This window comes from Sycon ciliatum, chromosome 2, assembly GCF_964019385.1.
Source record: "Sycon ciliatum chromosome 2, ocSycCili1.1, whole genome shotgun sequence".
Taxonomy (NCBI): Eukaryota; Metazoa; Porifera; class Calcarea; order Leucosolenida; family Sycettidae; genus Sycon; species Sycon ciliatum.
The window spans coordinates 15,255,692-15,276,061 of record NC_088644.1 but is presented as its reverse complement, the minus strand read 5'-3'; the positions used below and the strand labels follow the sequence as shown (position 1 = coordinate 15,276,061).

Below are 20,370 nucleotides of genomic sequence, written 5' to 3'. Positions count from 1 at the left end.
TGTTGGACATGCAACGTGCAGTAACAACACCACTTGTAGAACCCAGCAAGTAGAAGCCTGTATGACATCGATATGTTACCGCACTACCAAAGTGTTGGCCTGTCAATGTGCTATATCCATTGGCAAGCTGCCCTTGATCTGGGCAACTTAAACCTGTTCACCAATAATTATCGTAAAATCAAAAAAAAAGAGATAGAGAGAGAGAACGAAAAAGATAGATAGATGGATGAATGGATGGATGGATGAATGGATGGATGGATGGATGGATGGATAGATAGATAGATAGATACTTCCTCCGGAAACAACAACTTCGTGACTTTTTGACATGACTTTTCAAGGAGTTTAATACTGTGCCCAACAAAAGTGATCTGTTGGAGAGAAACACTTCAACACATTCAATTGACATATCTACAATATCTACAAGATTGATTAGAGGGAGTAGAGTCTCAGTCTCAGTCTGGGTCGCCATTGCTCGAATCATCACCGCTGATACTGTTCCAAGTGGCAGATCGATCGACGCGATGCCGTATGTCACGGAGAAGCTTCTCCGCGTCCCTGATCGTCTTCACTGTTACCTGAATGCCTTCTCCAACATCTCGACGGAGACCCCGGTAGCCCCCCCCCCCCCCCCCCCCAGCACTGGTAGATCTACTCATTACCGCCTCCGTTCTTGCTCGAGGATGCCCCGGAACAACAAACACAGGCAACGCCAAACATTTAAAATTTCCTGATATCATAGTCGTACCAGCACTTCCCGACTGCCGCGATCAGATCTCGCCTTCTCCTTTGCGACCAAGGACACATAGTCAAGGCTGCTGGAAAGGGCGAGATCATCCAAGGTGAGGTCTGGGCTCTGCAGTGCCTGAACGACTTCTATTTTGAACTTGTTCATCTTGCTCTGCTGCACGAAGTGACGATTGTCACATCTCTGCGTTTTGGAGTTTTGACATCTTGCCGACCTGTTCACATGTAGGCAGGCGTTTCGGGGATGGCGAAGATTTCAAAACGCTAGCTGCTATTGCTATTTATTTTCCACTCTTCTTGCTCCTCGGTGCCATTTTTCTGCTGTGTCAAATGCACACCAAACTAGACTAATAGCACAGCTCTGCTTCTTCTTGTGTTGACTACAGATCCACGTGTCTATGAGTTGAGCACCGTAACAGCCATACTTCCAACACTTATAGATGTAAGTAGGACACAACATGATACGGAGGGATATTATATTCTTGGGGAAAGCACAGGAAAGAGATAGACAGGAGATAGACTACATGGCGGATATTGGATGATAGTGCTTGGATGAGGCTGAGGAAGAGATACATTGCTTGTGCATGATGGGTTTGGTTTGCCTAGAAACCATACTGACATACTGTAATAGGAACCCCTGGGACCTGGTATAAGAGAGTTCTCCTATCCTAGCCGCAAATGTCACAAAGCGTGCCGAGTAAGACAGATATTGATTTTCCCAGATGCATAGATACCGAAGCAGTTCCTCGAAATTGTATCTAGCAGGCAGGTATTGTGTGTGTGTGTGTGTATCTAGCAGGCAGGTATTGTGTGTGTGTATCTAGCAGGCAGGTATTGTGTGTGTGTATCTAGCAGGCAGGTATTGAGTGTGTGTGTGTATCTAGCAGGCAGGTATTGTGCGTGTGTGTATCTAGCAGGCAGGTATTGTGTGTGTGTGTATCTAGCAGGCAGGTATTGTGTGTGTGTGTGTGTGTGTGTGTATACAGTCAGACCTTGCTTATCCGGCCCTCTTTTATCCGGATCCCTCGCCATCCGGAAGAAAATCGCTGGTTACCGATTTACAGCATATGCCATGCACACATACAGTATGTGTGTTCGATTATCCGGTTCCCTCGCGTATCCGGATATTTTTGTGGAAAATGGACGTGTGCGGTTAAGCGACGTCTTACTGTAGTGACTTCACTTGATACTGTAGCAAACTAATCAGTTTGTGCGGTGCATCACAAGCTTCAGTACCAGCCCTACAAAGTTTCAACCTTACCTTGAACAATGAGTGTGATGCTCTTTTGTGCTCTGCTAATGGGATTCCAAGCACTGCAGGTGTATGTACCTCCATCAGCTCTGCGGACACTGCTGATTTCCAGCTGAGAATCTGTCATATTGTGATGTATATTACTCTTGTTGGTGATTTGGTAGCCTAACTCGTCCCACGAGTGCTCACTACTCTCGGTTCTCTGCCATGAGAGGGTGATATTCGTGCCGACAACCTGGCATCTTAGAGTAACATGGGTGGAGATAGTTGCAGTAACATCCTGTTGTGGAATGGCGATCGATGCCGGAACTAGAACAGACACAGCATTGACATGTGTACATGCGAGTCACTTTGTGAGTGAGAACACCCACCCATGGCAAACCAATCCGGGACCAGCCACAATCACAAGAGAGGGAATAATCTCATGACTATTGCAGATTTTTGTCTAGTAAATGTTAGTCAGTAGCAATAGTGCTGTTGACATTGCATGGATGTTGAGTCACTGAATTCACTTTTTCTCAAAACGCTGCCAGGAAAGTAAAAAAGGCCAGCATTTCCCCAAGTTCCCTGCTAATGTTTACAGTTCATGGTATATTTGTATGTGAAAGGACTTGAGCCAAGTAATGGCAATATGATCATACTACAAAACAATAAAAAAAATACAAATAAACTGAAATACTCCCTGATGAAGTTCCAAGGGAAAAACATTGGAGAGCATTACAACTGAAATTGCAGTGTACGGCTGTGGTGGTGGTGGTGGCGGCGGCGGCTGCGGTGGTGGTGGTGAAACTTGAAAGACGTGATTTATTGGCTGCAGCGGTGCTTCCGAATATTGAAGAAAGACATAAGAATGGACTTTAAACAAGACGAAGTGGAAATTCATTGGATAATGACTTACGAAAGCACTCTGGAGTGGTGTAGTCTGACCATTGACCATGGGTTTGATTCAACACTATGCATTTCACAGGCTTGGCCGTGACATTCATATCATACCCGTCCACACATTGGAAGTATGCCATGTCATTCAGCTGGGTGGAGTTTGCTTCTATGCGGCCATAGAGTGGTGCATGGATCTGCGTAATCTCACAGTAGTCGTTGATTGCTGAATCAAGGCACGTAGAATAGTGGCACATGTATTCTTTTGAAATAAGTTTGAGAGCAGACTTGGGCGTGTTCACCCATCACGCCACACTGCACTTTTGCCAACCCACACAAATCGCATAACACCAGGCTGTCCAACTGTCCTACTTTGGACCAAAACATTTGTGTACATTTACATGGGAGACAATTGCCTTTGTGTACATTTTATATGGGTGTCCTGCTTTGGAACGTGGCAAGGTTGGACAGACTGTAACACATGCTACCGTCTTGAAGAACCTAGTAGGGACACTGACCGATTGAGAGCCTCTCCTTGAATGTCACGCTTTAGAGCTCAACCACGGCACCATACTGAACAAAGCACATGAATAGGGTGTGCAATAGCTTCTGTCTCTACAACCCATACTGCTACGATTGGACACGGCAAAGAGGAGAGAGACCAGGGGCGGATCCAGAGATCTCTACAGGGGGGTTCCGGTTGAACCAAAATTGAACAGCCAAAATATTATGGAATCAGATTGTATTGAAGTTGTGCGGTTGTAATTAGGACAATCCGATTGTGTTAGTTGGAGTCGCATGCTTTTAAAACACACTACGGACACATATTCTTCCATCATCGACCACACCACAACTGCGCTCTCCACGTTGCCACAGCATACCACCACTGCACCATCGCTGGAGAGCGCAGTTGTGGTGTGGTGGACGATGGAAAACCTGTACAGGGCCAAATGCTGCTGCTTACCCTTCATTGTATATATTTAGTACGGACACATAATCCTGTTTGCAATCAACTGGCACACAGGTTCAGTGAGGGCTTGAAGACCCTTTCAACTTCTTGTAAAGATCGAATATGCAAGCCATGGGTACGTTGAGAGCATGAAATGCCGAAATGACAACTTTCCCTGTCCGTTTGTACTTTGGGAAATTTTTAGCATTTTTAAGATGCAAAATGCTCTATAATCACAGGAGCATTGTCTTCACTTGACAGAAACAACAAAAGCGAAACACAGCCCTACTAATAATCAGGGGAAGAGGACAACTGAAATGACGCTGGACAACAAGACAAAGGGGAGTAGGGGCGATGTGCCGATGTGGTTGGCGAGGCTCATCCGACCGGAGGTCTCGGAATCATAGCCTACGACCAGGCATCGTTAGGAATGCAGCTAGGGAGGGAGGGAGATCAAGTGAGAAAGAGAGAGAGAGAGAGAGAGAGAGAGAGAGAGAGAGAAAGAGAAAGAGAGAGAGAGAGAGAGAGAGAGAGAGAGAGAGGGGGGGGAGAGGGAGGGAGAGAGAGAGAGAGAGAGAGAGAGGGGGGGGGGGAGAGGGAGAGAGAGAGAGAGAGAGAGAGAGAGAGAGAGAGAGAGAGAGAGAGAGAGAGAGAGAGAGAGAGAGAGAGAGAGAAATAAATAAATAAAATAAAACAAGAAAGAGATGAGAAGAGAAATAAAACAAGAAAGAGATGAGAAGAGAAATAAAATAAAACAAGAAAGAGATGAGAAGAGAAATAAATATAAAACAAGAAAGAGATGATGGACGAGGGTAGTTGCTCATTGACGGGTGGCATAGCCTCACAGGGAGTCCGTAGCCCAGAGCCAATTCTTTTGACGCAAGTGGCGATGGACCTTCGTCTTGAAGGATTGGAGAGACTTCAACTGGGGCATCGGATCCGGAAACATGTCTTGCGGAAGCCTGTTCCATTCATCCACTACACCATATGGGAACGAACGCTGGAGAAAGTTGGGGGCCGTAGGGAGGAGCACTGCTTGTAGCTGATGCTGGTGGCGGACACGGAGCTGCGACCTTGTCCGCGGGACGAGGCTAGCTTCCTGGCGAGGCGGCACGAGCGCAGAGAGATCTGGATGGTCTTGAAGGCACATTAGCTTGTACATGTACGTGAGAGCGTACACTTGGCGGCGGGCAGCTAGGCTCTGCAGCAAGGCATCAGGACCAATGATAGCAAGGGCCTTCCGCTGTACTCGGTCGAGACTTTGCAGGTGAGAGTTGTAATCCTTCCAATGCCATCTAAAACACATCGCTGGCGCAGCACTCCGTTGCTGCGGAGGAACAACTAGTCACTACTGCATGCTGCAGCAGGTAGAGGTTACTGACTTTGCTTGGATGTCGGAGCCCTCATCTTCTGAGGAGCTTGAACTCTACGTGTACGATTCGAAGTTCGTTGAAGAGTGTCATCAATCGGAACATCCTTTCTCTTCCGGAAAAAAACTTGTCCAAGGAATACTGACCACACCCATCCAGAGCAGCAGTGACGACAGCGCCAATGGCAATGGAGGTAAGTTTGGATCGTCTCCAAAGATCAAAAAGGAAACAACCACCCAATGCTGTCTACACTACAGTGTCCGTTTGTAAATCACAGACGTGAACGCCAGTACAGACTACGTACAGTATCGATCTACCGCATGCAGTGCACTGCACTCCTTGACTCGGTGACTGCACTGTGATCGGACGCACGGACGAAGTTTTGTGCACACATGACATTTTCCGATATTTCTCAGCAGTACACTTTGCAAAATTTAGGGGGTTCCATGGAACCCCCGGAACCCCCCTCCCCCCCCCCCCCCCCCCTGGATCCGCCACTGGAGACTCAGTAGAAATACTGAACAGGTAAAACAAGCAAAGATGGAGGAAGAATCCTGGAGCATGCAGAACAAGTGACATACGATCATAAGTGGTCCCAGTCCGATCCAATAGGATAGGTTGCAGGGGTGTAGGTAGACTGACCCGTGACTTTCTCAGCAACCAAGTGACTCTGCCAAGTTTGGTGCAATGTGGGCTGGTGCCAGGCATGCCGCCGGAACTACATACAGTAGACTCGTACGCCCAAGAACGCGGTTTCAGAGGGCCAGCCTAGCAAAGTTCTTATTTTTCAGCGCCCCAGACTACGTTCTCATTTCGCGTTCTTACGCGTCCAACATGACCCGTGACGCTCATGTACAATGCACTTTGCGCTACATGTACTGGTTGTACACTTTACATGCACGTGTAGTATGTAGCGCTGCACTGGGTTATGTTTTCGCGAGGACCCGACAAAAGTTTGTGGTTGCGGACTTGTTTTTCGTGTACTCGGACAAGATCATGAAGGTGCAATCCGCTTGCAAAACAAACCGGCTTGGAGTTCGTTCTTAAATCCAGGCTGGGGCGTTCTTAGATTTCCAGCCTGGACGTTCTTGGGCGCCGCGTTCTTGAGCGTACGAGTCTACTGTAGCCGGGAACCACTCCAAATGGACCTGGGGCTACAAGCCTGGTTTTTTAATGATGAGAAATACGACAAGCAGTGCCCTGACCATGGATACTATTGGTATAATCCTGTGCTTGCTATAGAAGTAAATGCGGCATAACGTCAAGATTAAAGAAATGAGTGTGACAGTACTTCAAAGCATATGCATTCATGTTTCGACATCTGTGAAACCCAATCATAATTATGTACTTGCATAAACCAGTGTCTGCAACACAACAGCGTGCACTGATTGACTTGGAGGATCTATATGATCTGCACAACTCACCAATACACGCGTGAAAGCCTGAAATATGGGAAATCCCCATCACCCAGCCAACATGTTAAGTGCCCTTTATCTCAACTCCCTATACTTTTCATCAATGCTTTATCTCAAGGATGCACGGGGTACTTACGGCTGCATGATCCTCGTTCCGACCATCTACCATTGACCTCGGTGTTCGGTATGCAGCGAATGGAAGAAGTGCGCTCCTTTACATATCCATAATTACATTGATACTGACAGATGTCATGGATTCGCCGGCCTGAACAGTTAACGTTGCCATTCTGGATGGGAGAATAGCTTTCACAGTAGGAGGGTTTTCCTGTATATGACAATAGATAGAGGCATACACATTCAGCCAGTGAGAGACTCTACATGGCCATTTGACTCACTGAAGCTCAGCAGAGGTTGTCACCGGTTTCCTTTCCGTCAGGTTTTGGGTTCAATGCTTTGGGAAGTCTGATAGTCCCAAAATTCATATATTTGTCAAAATTGTAAAGTCATGCTGCCAGCCATAACATGAGCCATGCCATTATTATTATTATAATAACGAAGGTACGTGTTGGGTCGTAAGTATCCACGCAAACACACATCCAGTCAAAATAAGGCACTTGTCAAAGTATCCGAACGTTTTCGGTCCCTTCTCATCAAGGATTATACAGGGAATGGCTCAAGTTGGAAAGACTAAAACTTATAATTATAGCGTAAAGATATGAGATAACAACACTCGTGACAAGGTGGAGAATTATCAAGTTCAGCACGACACAAAACTCGAAGGAAATAATAATAGTGACAAGAACATAGTGAGCAAATTAAGTTACATTGTTAACACCTCGACGAGGAGTAACACCAAACAATTGTAGCGACAACACATTTTCTTTCTGTACGCAAAGCTCAGGATCTAACTTACGGATATACAAAGCTTCTAACACAGCCAGATGCAACGCACAGCTACTACGTGACAATATTGAGAACACATTATCACTGTACAACTCACGACAATTGGCACGGACTGAGTAAAAATGTAAAAATACGGACTGGTGAGGACGCACGTACAACGACAACGGAAGTGACAACAACAGTCAATATTCGAAAACGTGGTAGACCGCGAAAACGAACCTCAATATCGAACACCGGACAAGTTGGAGTAAGAAGCTCAATAGAAATCCGCAATGGAGGAGACGTAGCTGAAAGGACACTCGGCATCGCGCACACAACGGCTAGTGTCAGAAAACGTGGAAGGCCGCGGAAAAGCAAAGAGACGGATAGTTGTGATGCCGCGAAGAGGCGAGATGACGGGACATTGGAGGAGACAACACCCAACGGAGCTAAGAATCGCACTTCGTCAATCAAGCAACATCTGTCAGCCCGTACCAATTGTCGTGAGTTGTACAGTGATAATGTGTTCTCAATATTGTCACGTGGTAGATGTGCGTTGCATCTGGCTGTGTTAGAAGCTTTGTATATCCGTAAGTTAGATCCTGAGCTTTGCGTACAGAAAGAAAATGTGTTGTCGCTACAATTGTTTGGTGTTACTCCTCGTCGAGGTGTTAACAATGTAACTTAATTTGCTCACTATGTTCTTGTCACTATTATTATTTCCTTCGAGTTTTGTGTCGTGCTGAACTTGATAATTCTCCACCTTGTCACGAGTGTTGTTATCTCATATCTTTACGCTATATAAGTTTTAGTCTTTCCAACTTGAGCCATTCCCTGTATAATCCTTGATGAGAAGGGACCGAAAACGTTCGGATACTTTGACAAGTGCCTTATTTTGACTGGATGTGTGTTTGCGTGGATACTTACGACCCAACACGTACCTTCGTTATTAAAGTATTATCCGCCTCCGACTTCTTGTAAAATTATAATTACTATTATTATAGGCTTTTCCGCGTTGGCATCGCCAAGCAAGCTTGGCTAGCCTTCGCATAAGCTGCTCCATAATGATGAGACGAAACAATGAATGCATGTATATACATAAAATGGCAATAAATAAGATAAATTGTGCACTCATAACAACAGCAAAAATGAAGAAAGTCAAGTTCCATAACGTTTTCTTGTGACTGTCATCAGTGGAACGCCGTCACATAAAAATGTAATAACTAAAACACACACTTATATACATGTAGCTAATTATGGTTTCAGGTAGAAATTTTTTAGTGTTATTCGTTGCGCACGTTTCTTCAAGCAATTGCAGGTGTTGGAAGCTGTGTATATTCGTACTCGTGACCCTGTGCTATGTAAACAGAAAGAAAACGTTGTATCACTCACACTCTTCAAGTAATACACACGCACCATTACATTCATTCACACAGTATCACATTCATCTGCCACTACCTTTCTCACATACACTATATTCACACATTGCAAAGGTGCAAACTTCGCTTTTTGTACTTGTTAGCTGCTGTATTTCTACCTGAAACCATAATTAGCTACATGTATGTTGGACTCAGTAGAGCGTCCAGCCCCTATATGATGTCCAACCCCTATATAGAGTCCATTGGTCCAAAATCCACTGTACGGAGTCCAAACTTGGAACCAACTGTGAGCTCGAAGTTTAGATAAACATCACTCCCTGTATAGAGTCCAGCCAATTGACTTCACCCTATATAGAGTCCACTGGTCCAAAATCCACTGTACAGAGTCCAAACTTGGAACCAACTGTGAGCTCGAAGTTTAGATAAACATCACTCCCTGTATAGAGTCCAGCCAATTGACTTCACCCTATATAGAGTCCACTGGTCCAAAATCCACTGTACAGAGTCCAAACTTTGAAATCAACTATAATGAGTCTTAACGTGGACAACACCAGGCGATTAGGCATTCACTATACACAGTCCAAAATTAAAACACACACACACACAGGCACCCCCACCCACACGGTAAGAAAACAATAAGAAAGAACCAGGAACCGGAAAGGGAATAGGCTCTGATGGAGAGCCAAGGATTTATTTACAGGACAGAAAAGAACAATGAAAAGAGGCACAATTGATGCAGAGAATTGTTATTATTATGAAATGACCCAAAGGCAATATGCCTATCGAGGTGTTCGTTAGATTGAAAGAACAGTACTAGTAGTACTAGTATTTACACAGATCATCACCGATAATACCGCTTGCGAGCGGGTCCTCGGTATGGCTCTGGACCCCTGTACCAGTCTTCTGGCACGGGGTCCAGAAACTGGTTGTGCCAAACGTGCACAGGGGAAACGTGACGAGGCCGCAGATGAGCCTCTGCGAAGGAAGCTTTGGCTCCACCATCATCGGCCTCAACTTCATACAGGAGGAATCCTCCCTCCTGCATATCATGGCGAACGACAACACCTTCGCGCCACTGTGGGCGAAGGGCAGCCACACCTGCAGCACCGCCAAGATTGGCAGCGCGGTAAAACCACACGGTTTCACCCACAGCATACTGGGCCTGCTCTGTCCGGCCCTCCGGGTTATTCGCCCATTGAAGTTCAACAGGATAGGAATCTGCGTCACCATACGCTTCATCTGAAAAGACACAAGAATTAAAGCGCAATTAAATAAAACATTGGTAAAAACTCATGAAATGCACACTTGTTAAAAAAAGAAGATACTCATTGTAGATGAGATAGGTATTGACAAGGAAATCTGTTTAAAAATACATGGTGTGTCAAATAATAAATAAAGCAACCTACCTTGGTCACACGAGGTTGGTGAGGTTGAAGAGGCAGCTGATACGGCTGTGGTAGGCGCATGTCGACCTACATGAATGAAGCAAGCGCAAGACACCATATTCAGGGTGGAAGTAGAAACTTTTTCTTAACAAAGGACAGAAATCAAGTAGCTACATTGCCAGTTCACACAAATCATATTGCCGTAATTCCATTTTCTGTACAAGTACCACACTCATAGGACTTATGTATGTACAAGCACATGTTAGATGGTGCTGCAAAAAATGAATAAAGCAACCTACCTTGTTCACACGAGGTTGCTGAGTCTGAACATGCAGCTGATATGGCTGTGCTAGGCACATGTGGACCTACATGAATGAAGCAAGTGCAAGACACACGATTTCGAGTGGAAATAGAAACATTTGGCATACAAAAGTATAGAAATATGGTAACTACATTAGTGAGAGTTCACAAAAATCATATTGTCGTAATTCAATTTTCTGTACACGTACCACACTCATATGAGTTTCCTGTGTTGATTGTTTGAGAATCCAAAGGCTCAAGATCCATGTCGTAATCTAAAAATACAGGAAACAAAAGAACCATCAATTCGTGAATAAGACAAATAAACTCAAACAGCTTGTAAACAAACAACAAACAACATGACACTGGAAAAGCACAACGTCATCATAATCAGCGTTATTTTGTCAACTTACCAGCTGCCAGTTCAAAGTTAGGTGCACATGAGGTTGCACCTGCTGTGCTAAGGGCATTGCCACACACATCTGCACAGGGAGACAATAGTATAGTTAGTGATCGTAAACATAACACAATCACTCTCCAGGGACAATACATGTCTCATTTCTTGTTGGATGAGAGCAACGAAGTAAACAAGAAATGCTGTTCTTTTCGAAACGCGAGTGCACAGTCCAGAGTTCACGGACTGTGCTGGGAGTGTGGTACGCACTGGCTGCACAGTGCGGAGTTGCAGCATGCACATGAAGGTGCATGCTGGTCTGAAGACAGTGTTCTTTTTGTTCTTGCACTGCTGCTGTACAGTTGCGAATTTTCGCTGCGTGTGCTTTTCTCTTCGTTTCTTTAGTGTAATCTGTCTGATCATGCCTGGACGTGGACGATCCTCCACCCCAAGAGGCCGGAGCAGGTCCTCCAGGGGAGGTAGTTTGCCTGCCTCAGCAAGCAGACCTGAAGTAAGCAGCTCCGACAGTGGAGCCGAACCGAACGCCCAACTGCAGGAGCAGCAGTTGAGGATCGGCGCCCTAGAATCGGCGCTGGCCAAGGAACGGTCAAGCCGCCGTCGTCGTCGGTCCCCATCGTCGTCGGCATCATCCTCATCATCATCCTCATCTTCCCCCTGTTCGTCTCCGTCGTCATCCCCGTCTTCATCGTCATCTCCCGAGTCTCGCCGTCGTCGCAAAAAATCAAAAAAGGCCAAAAACTCGAGAAGTCGTTCCGCGTGTCCCCAGTCAACCTCGTCGAGGTGGTGGAAGAACCCCTCGTACGAGAGACAGTACGAGACAAACGCTGCTGTGCTGGAAGAGCTCGGCGAAGTGCGTGCTGCTCTAGGGAAGAGGAAGGTGGACAGGGCAAGGCGAGCCACCAAGCAAGGTGAGAACTTGTTGCGGGATAGGCAAGAGTGGCTGGTCATTGCAGATGCACACGGGCACGAGGCAGCCAAAACGTTTGCAGAGGGTGGCGAGATGCTGGGGATTGTCGGGTGCCCGCAGAAAAGGAAAAGGCTAATGGCAGCCATCCAATCCCCCCCTGCGCCAAAAGCCAAGCAGCCCTTTCTCCCCCGCACTGCGTCCCAGTCGGCCAAGGGGTGGGGTGCCCACAATGCAAACTTGCATGCCACCATTGCGGCGAAACAGGCCACTACATTCGCGTGTGTCCCCGCCGGCAAGCAGCTAGCCAGCCGCGAAATGCCTGAACCCTGTGCAGCTGACGACTATGATATGTCATTTCAAAGCAATGAATTAGACGCTGAAACCTATTCTATGTTGCATAGCGTGGATGGGGAGTTCGGAGGGGACCGGGACAGGGTGGTCATTGGCAGTCTAAAGAAAAACGTGCAGTTCTGGGAAGAAATCGGAGCACCAAAGTTAGTACTTGAAGTAATCAATAATGGATACACGCTGCCGTTTGTTAGATTGCCAAGGCCCAGGTGGTCAGACAACCACAAAAGTACACATGAGTTTCCAGATTTTGTCGGGGAGGCCATTTCAGATATGCGTTCTCGCGGTTGTATTAAAGAGGTTAACAGAGACCAAGTGTCAGTGTGTAGCCCGTTGGGAGTGGTGGATAATGGGAAGAAGCTGAGGCTTATTCTGGACCTAAGGTACCTCAACAAACACCTGGCTAAATTCAAGTTCAAACTGGAAGATTTGAAGGTGGTGGCAGATGTATATGAGAAGAACGATTTCTTGGTTACATTCGACTTGAAGAGTGGCTACCACCACATTGCTATAGCAGAAAGCCACTGGAGGTATCTTGGTTTCAGTTGGGTAACCCCCCAGGGAAAAGCAGCATACTATACGTTTTGCGTCTTGCCGTTTGGTTTGTCAACCGCCCCTTACATTTTTACAAAGGTAACCAGGGTGCTAGTGCGTCGTTGGAGGGCAATGGGTATACGTTGCCAACTGTACATGGACGATGGGTCGGGAGGACATGCTTCCAAAGCAGGTGCTCACAAGGTAGCAAATCAAATGAAGAAAGATCTCCAAAACGCAGGATTTGTAGCTAATGAAAAGAAATGCCGTTGGGAGCCCTCTCAGGTTGTAGAGATGTTGGGTATGGTGGTTGACCTACGCGTTGGAGCCATCCGAGCCTCCGAAAAGCGTGTTAAAAAGCTTAAGTCGATGCTCAGCACAATGTCAGGTAGCAGGCAACCATCAGCTAAGCTGGTAGCAAGGATGACTGGAATGATAATGTCCATGTCGCTGGCCCTGGGCCAGATTTGCAGGCTGAGGACTAGAGCATTCTACCACATGATCCTATTGAGGAAGTCATGGGCAGCTCAAACAGTTTGGTCAAAGGAGGCAATTGATGACCTGAAGTTCTGGAAAGAATCTTTTGACAAATTGCATGGCCAGCCTTTCTGGAAGAAGGACCCACGTGTTGTAGTTATCTGTTGGTCAGATGCCAGCGACACTGGCTGGGGAGGTTTCATGGAGGGGAGGTTGGGTGTGCATGTTGCGAAGGGTGAATGGCCAGGTGAAATCAAAGAAAAGAGACTAAGTTCTACTTGGCGTGAGCTTAGGGCTGTTAAGCTTGTTCTGGAGTCATTGGCACCAAAGATTGCTGGGAAGGCTTGCATACATCGCACAGACAACCAGGCAGCGGCACACATTATCGAAAACGGTAGCCGCAAAGAGCATTTGCAAGAGGAAGCTATGGCAATACACAAATTGTGCAGGCGTTTTAGCGTGAGGATTAGGGCAGAATGGGTACCTCGGGAAGAGAACGAGCTGGCTGATTATTATTCGAAGGTTGTTGACCAAGACGATTGGCAATTGAACCCTGCATTATTCCGCGAAATGGAGGGGAGATGGGGCCCCTACAGCCTAGATTGTTTTGCCAGTTTTAAGACTAAGCAGCTCAGTAAGTACTGCTCCCGGTGGTGGAACCCAGAGTGCTTTGCGATTGATGCGTTCACAGTGGATTGGTCCATTGAAAGGGTGTGGATGGTTCCCCCTATCTACCTTATTTCACGTACAATCGATATGCTGCTAGCATGCAGAACCCATGGCACTCTTGTTGTACCAGAGTGGCGGTCAGCCCCATGGTGGCCAAAATTGCATGACGGAGCTGCGTGGTACGGATTTGTGAAAGAGTGCGTGTGGTTGCCAAAGGATGAGAATACATTCTTGCAGGGGTCATGCCCATGGAATTTGTTTGGTTACGGCATGCCGAAGTCCGAGATCATTGCTTTGAAATTGTGCGCAGTTAGTGGCTGTGATTGCTGACAGCATACCTGGCGCGTGTTTGTATGCGGGAGAGCCTGAGTATGTCTGACGGTGCATGAAATGAGAGCTTGCGGAAGTTTGCCTCCATGCTACAGGTGCGGTAGGGCAAGTGCTATAGGCACACATACAGCTATAAGCTCCCCGGTTAACACGTACAGATGTATCAACTAGAAGTTGCACCCAGAGCACTAGCTTCGCAAAGAGGTGAGTCCATGAGTTAAGTGTGCTAGCCAGAATTTAGAGAACACCATAGGTACGCACGTAATGTTGCACGGGCGAGCGGCCTCCAGGCGCTTTGTAATCGTTGTTATGAGAGAGGTGTAGAAGAGCGATTGGAGCACTTGCCGAGGATGTCACTACAGCTATGATGACAGGCAATGTTGAAGTATCGTTGTATTCGTTTTCATGTTCGTCACCGTGGTCTGGGTGGCCACACATTGAATTTAATATTTTGTCGATGGTTACATGTGACATTAAGCGTCCGTTTGCATTGTTTCTGTGTGGTGTGTATGTTGCGAGTGGTGCATACGGTCATGCACGGAGTTGTGCTACAGGCATACATGGACACTACAGGTGTTAACCCGAGCAGCAGGCATGATAAGGGTGAAAGCTACAGGCTTACAATTATGACTCAAGGTGCTGCGGCAGAGCCAGCCGAGCGCGGACGCTACAAGCAATCGAGCTAAGGGGGAGGAGGCAGTCAGTGGCGCAGAAGTGATCATGCTGTTCTCCGACTGTGTGCTACAGGCAAGTCAAGTCAACAGCCAGAACGCATGTCTCGCTGCTTGGCAGTCTATATGCCGCCAGCTATGCTTTGTGCTTCTTGGAGCAGCTGTTGCTGCGACCCTGCAGTTCTATTGTTGTTGTTGTGGTGTGTACGAGAGAGTCGAAAAGAAATGTCTCATTTCTTGTTGGATGAGAGCAACGAAGTAAACAAGAAATGCTGTTCTTTTCGAAACGCGAGTGCACAGTCCAGAGTTCACGGACTGTGCTGGGAGTGTGGTACGCACTGGCTGCACAGTGCGGAGTTGCAGCATGCACATGAAGGTGCATGCTGGTCTGAAGACAGTGTTCTTTTTGTTCTTGCACTGCTGCTGTACAGTTGCGAATCCCACCCGCCCACCCAATTGGATAGCCATTGCTAGATATGTATGTGCATATGGATTTATTGGCTGAGTAAGCAGTAGTGCGTGTATGTGGCGAGCATGTTTCCGTGTGTGGGCCAATTTCAGATAATTCTGTATTAAGGTAGCACATTGGCTTTTTTTTTTTTTAGACTGGCCCATTTGGGGTTATTCAGCATCTCCACCATTGTCGCTGGCGGCAATTCCCATTAATCAGTGCACTAGGCCGTGGTGAACGCATTTCGATCGGAAGTTCATGTATCCATTGTCCCATGGCTTGGATCGCTTGCTGTCTTGCGTTGTTTTCCTTTTGTTATGCTAAAGTGATGTGTACCAGGCTGCCATGATTATGTTTAAATGCTGTGTGCCTGTGGCATAGTAATATTAATACACATGCGGTGCAAGAATTGGAGCAGCTGTTGCTGCGACCCTGCAGTTCTATTGTTGTTGTTGTGGTGTGTACGAGAGAGTCGAAAAGAAACCCACATTTAATGATATCCACAAAAGTTCAATAATTATTAAAAGTAGAATAAAGATCTAGTCATTAGAGACATCACTGCTTACTATCAACGACCTCCAACCCAGGCTCACAGATGCTTGCAGCAGCGAGCGTACCTCCAAGGGCATGGGAGGCATCATAAGCTGGGCCCGTGATTCCAAGCACATCACTGGATACACCTACAAGCCACCGCACAAAACACACAGCCCCAAAATTAAAAGAATGACTGAACACAACTGATCAGCCAGCATGCATGTACATGTACTTTCAACAAATACATGTTGAGAAAGCAGAGGATATATTGCTAATCAAGATTAAGAAACTCACTGCTATCGTCAACATCAGAGTCACCGTCAATATCAAGGTGAGCCTCATCCAGATACTGGCGTTCATCTTCAGTCAGCTGTGTGCGAGAAGGCTCAACAAAGATGCTGAAGTTGGGCCTTCTCAAGTACACCTCAATGGGGCACTTTCCCTTGAGAGATCGATGGACCCTGCAGTTACAGACAAAAATTAGGCGGACAGAATTAGCTCAACTCAAGTTTCATGCTCCAAAGCGTTCATCATGAGACCGGAACTATTCTACGGATTACACGGTCTTGTTCACCTGACGCACAGAGTCAGCTACTTTAAAGTAGTAAGTGTAGAGATGGTACCTGCAATTGTAGGTGAAGTAAAAGTACTCCAGACGAGAGGGCCAATCGGGTTCCTTCTGGAGGTCCCGGCGGAGAAAATTGGCTAGCGTCTGATTAAGACGCTCGACACGACCTTGTGATTGCGGATGGTACGGCCGTCCATTAATCTTCAGTGCACGCATTTCGTCCATGACAGCTGCTAGGCTAGAGTTATTAAACTCTCTGCCATTGTCAGTCTGCAATATACGAGGTGCACCATACCTATGAGCAATACACACACACACGCACACACACGCACGCACACACACACACACACACACACACACAAACACACACACACATGTACACATACACGCACGCATACACAGGAATCCAGAGTTATTGTAAGTTATCACCCATCATGCCACCTAACACACAAAAGGACATGGGGTGCAATGAATAACGAGTCAATTAGCACAACGTAAGTAAACACTAAATGAAATACAACAAAAAGGCGACGTGGAGACAATAATCTTAATAATGCAATGAATATAACTAAATGCGCACTCATATCACAACCATGGGGACGAATCATGTATTCCAGAACGTTTTCTTGTCACAATTATCAATGGAATTCGTGACTAAAGAGAATGATGAAACTACAATAGGATTTATACACTATACATGATTCGTCCCCATGGTTGTGATATGAGTGCGCATTTAGTTATATTCATTGCATTATTGAAATACAACAGACAATTTTAAATACATGAAAGGCAAGCTCACCTGTACATACAGCTGACAATAACATTGCAGACGTCCTTAGCGCTCTTGCTCTTGATGGGGCCACCCATAGCAAACCTAAATTTTACACAAATTGAAATCAATCACATGGAAAGGCATAGAAATCACTTTTCAAATTGATATGGCAATTCATTTTCAGTTCACTTAAAACAAGCATTGCACGTCCTATCCACATTACATTGTCTTGACACTGTAGAGACAAGTTGCACTGTGAGCTACTCACCTGGAGAAGCAGTCCACCACATTGCAGCAGTACTCGTAACCCCGTACACTCGGGAGCTTCTTCAAGTCCATTTGCCACCTACTGTTGGGGTAGGTAGCCAAGATGGTGCGCCGTGTGAGGGTGGTTTTCGGTAGAGGTGCCTGTCGATGGCAAGCAGTGCAGTTGACGTTTGTCTTAAATAATGCTAAAACTGTGTCACGCACAACTGCATATAAAAAAACACACACATAAACATATGGCAAACCAATGAATACATGAGCAGATATATGGCAATAATTAGCTCTTTTACGCCACATAACAGCAATTAAAAAAACATGCACAACATCGCTGACTACACTATAGAGTGAGCTTCAGAATAAACTAACCTGGATAATAGTTAGCCCGCAGCGTGTTGTAACAGGCCTCCCCCTGGCGATGGTCGCGCTCGTGCTCACTGATGATGAGGTCAATAAGCGACTGGCGAGTGACACAACTGCAAGCGATCAAGGACATGACCATTAAAAACTAGACTATGACATTGTATTGTATTCCTAATTTGGATGTGATCTCCCATATTTTTGTAAACTCATGAAGAATTCACATTCACCCAGCTATCTAAACGTGCGTTTTCGAGTTCCTATTATGTACAGTACCACGGAAAAAGGTTATCAAAGGATCCTGACATGTGAAAGGTGACCACGCAGGTTCATGGACGTACTAAAATTCAAACTGTAAAATGTACAATAAATGTACCAAATAATTATAGAATCAAATTAACATTGACTTACCGACGATGGATCTCTGTGAGCTCCGTGGACTTGTGGAATAGGCAGTCTTCCTCCAAGTCAAACAAGAAAGTCTCGTAGTACCTCTGTACTGTGGAGATTGACACTGTCGTCGATTGTTCTGCCAGATGACTTGCGATTTTACGTTTCCCCCACTTCGGGTTCTCTGCCTTCAGCTTGCAGACTTTCTTTATTTCGTCGAAGGACGACCAAAAACTCTCGGCGTTTCTGTCCTTCGTCTTGGACACCGCTCGCTTTTTAGTTCCAATGCGGATTCCTCCATCCTCCGCCATGGTGTAGACGTAAATGGAAAGAAATCATATCAATTTTTGGACAAGCACGCCCTTATCTGGAGCTCTCCTCTTGGTCAAGCTCAATGGTTTGTACACAGTATACAGTTCTTCTTTGACTGAAGTCCATATGGGACGCACTGCGCGAGAGGCCACATGGCCCACCAATGTTTGAAAAGGTGTAGAGACCAGAAAGTCGTAAAATCCCGTTTTTGACAACACCCTGCTACAGACAGTACGTGCACTCGTCGCCAACAAAGGAGTAGACAGATCGATATTTGGACAAGTAGATCTATGGCCTTGGAGCTTCCCATGGCCCACTTGGTCCAGTTCATGGGACGCATTGCGCGAGAGGCCACATGGCCCACCAATGTTTGAAAAGGTGTAGAGACCAGAAAGTCGTAAAATCCCGTTTTTGACAACACCCTGCTACAGACAGTACGTGCACTCGTCGCCAACAAAGGAGTAGACAGATCGATATTTGGACAAGTAGATCTATGGCCTTGGAGCTTCCCATGGCCCACTTGGTCCAGTTCATGGGACGCATTGCGCGAGAGGCCACATGGCCCACCAATGTTTGAAAAGGTGTACAGACCAGAAAGTCGTAAAATACCGTTTTTGACGACACCCTGCTACAGACAGTACGTGCACTCGTCGCCAACAAAGGAGTAGAGAGATCGATATTTGGACAAGTACGCCATTTATCTGGAGCTTCCACTTGCACTTGTTATTTTAATTGGCCCAGTTCATGGGCTTGTACGACTTTGGAAAGGGTTTGTACGACTCCAGTACCAGATTTGTGACTGAAGTCCATACACGACGCATAGCGCGAAAGCGCCCCAACTTACTTTGAGAAGGTGTACTCGTACAGACAGTTTTGACGACTCACAGCCCTTTCTGCTGCAGACAGTCCACGTAGTCCTGCCGGTCCTGGCTTAGCTAAAACAAAGGAGTAGAAAATACCTACTACCAAGAGTCTTGCTACTACTCCCTACACTGTACACAGGATGCCGTGACTGGATGAACTGGACTCCTGGACCGTGAATAGGGGACTTGTAGAAAAAGTGTACTCCTTATAGGGGATTGCGCGGCTGGATGAAGCTGATCAAAACTGAGTGGACTCCTGGACTCTGTATAGTGGATTTTGGACCAATGGACTCTATATAGGGTGCTGGACATCATATAGTGCATGGACTCTATACTGAGTCCTACATGTATATAAGTGTGTGTTTTAGTTATTACATTTTTATGTGACGGCGTTCCACTGATGACAGTCACAAGAAAACGTTATGGAACTTGACTTTCTTCATTTTTGCTGTTGTTATGAGTGCACAATTTATCTTATTTATTGCCATTTTACGACTATTGTCTCCTCGTCGCATGTATATACGATCTAGGATAGAACCAAGGTTGAGGATATTTTGAAGAAAGCTGCAAGTTGTGTTGAGGAACACAAGTTGCAAACTCTACGAAAGTAAACCGCAAGAAATGTTTTGGGGTTGATCTCATGATTATTGTAGTCACATGTTGTGTTAGTAGTATTAAAGGTTGTGTTTTCGCAGGTATATTGTTTAAATTCCCAGTATTCTTTTACAGGATAATATTTTCACAAAATATGTTAGTCAATGAGTTATGTTATGGTACACCGTACGGCCATGTAGCTGCCACAGGTGGAAGCAGTATTAGGCTTTGATGTATGCTTTTATCACATTGCTGCATAGGTCTTTCCAGTCTTGTCGTGACTGGGAGATGGCATGGAGGTTCTCAAGTTCCTCGCGTTTCTTGAGCGACCCCCCCCCCCCCCAATACACTGCAGGTCC

At 46.1% G+C, this 20,370-nt stretch overlaps 2 protein-coding genes and 1 long non-coding RNA gene across 3 annotated transcripts in view; 1 reads left to right on the top strand and 2 right to left on the bottom strand.

The window, feature by feature from the left end:
- LOC135810400 (CUB and sushi domain-containing protein 1-like) overlaps nt 1-20,370 on the bottom strand; it is a 187,479-nt gene that overhangs the window by 20,327 nt on the left and 146,782 nt on the right. Inside the window, exons 13-14 of the mRNA XM_065323893.1 lie at nt 2,895-3,098; nt 2,006-2,305 (exon numbers count right to left, since the gene is read on the bottom strand). Of these exons, the coding sequence (XP_065179965.1) occupies nt 2,006-2,305; nt 2,895-3,098 (504 nt within the window). The remainder of the gene's footprint in view (nt 1-2,005; nt 2,306-2,894; nt 3,099-20,370) is intronic.
- On the bottom strand, nt 9,523-19,521 carry LOC135810747 (uncharacterized). The gene is made up of 12 exons (XM_065324212.1): nt 18,264-19,521; nt 17,862-17,968; nt 17,497-17,701; nt 17,256-17,330; nt 16,512-16,751; nt 16,183-16,349; nt 15,921-16,034; nt 10,966-11,034; nt 10,762-10,827; nt 10,552-10,617; nt 10,274-10,339; nt 9,523-10,106 (listed from the first exon to the last, which is right to left on the bottom strand). The coding sequence occupies exons 1-12, from the start codon at nt 18,551-18,553 to the stop codon at nt 9,709-9,711; spliced, it is 1,863 nt and encodes a 620-aa protein (XP_065180284.1). The 5' UTR covers nt 18,554-19,521; the 3' UTR covers nt 9,523-9,708.
- On the top strand, nt 12,259-15,791 carry LOC135808885 (uncharacterized). Its single transcript, XR_010552139.1, has 2 exons — nt 12,259-14,436; nt 14,752-15,791. It is a non-coding gene; the product is annotated as an uncharacterized LOC135808885 (long non-coding RNA).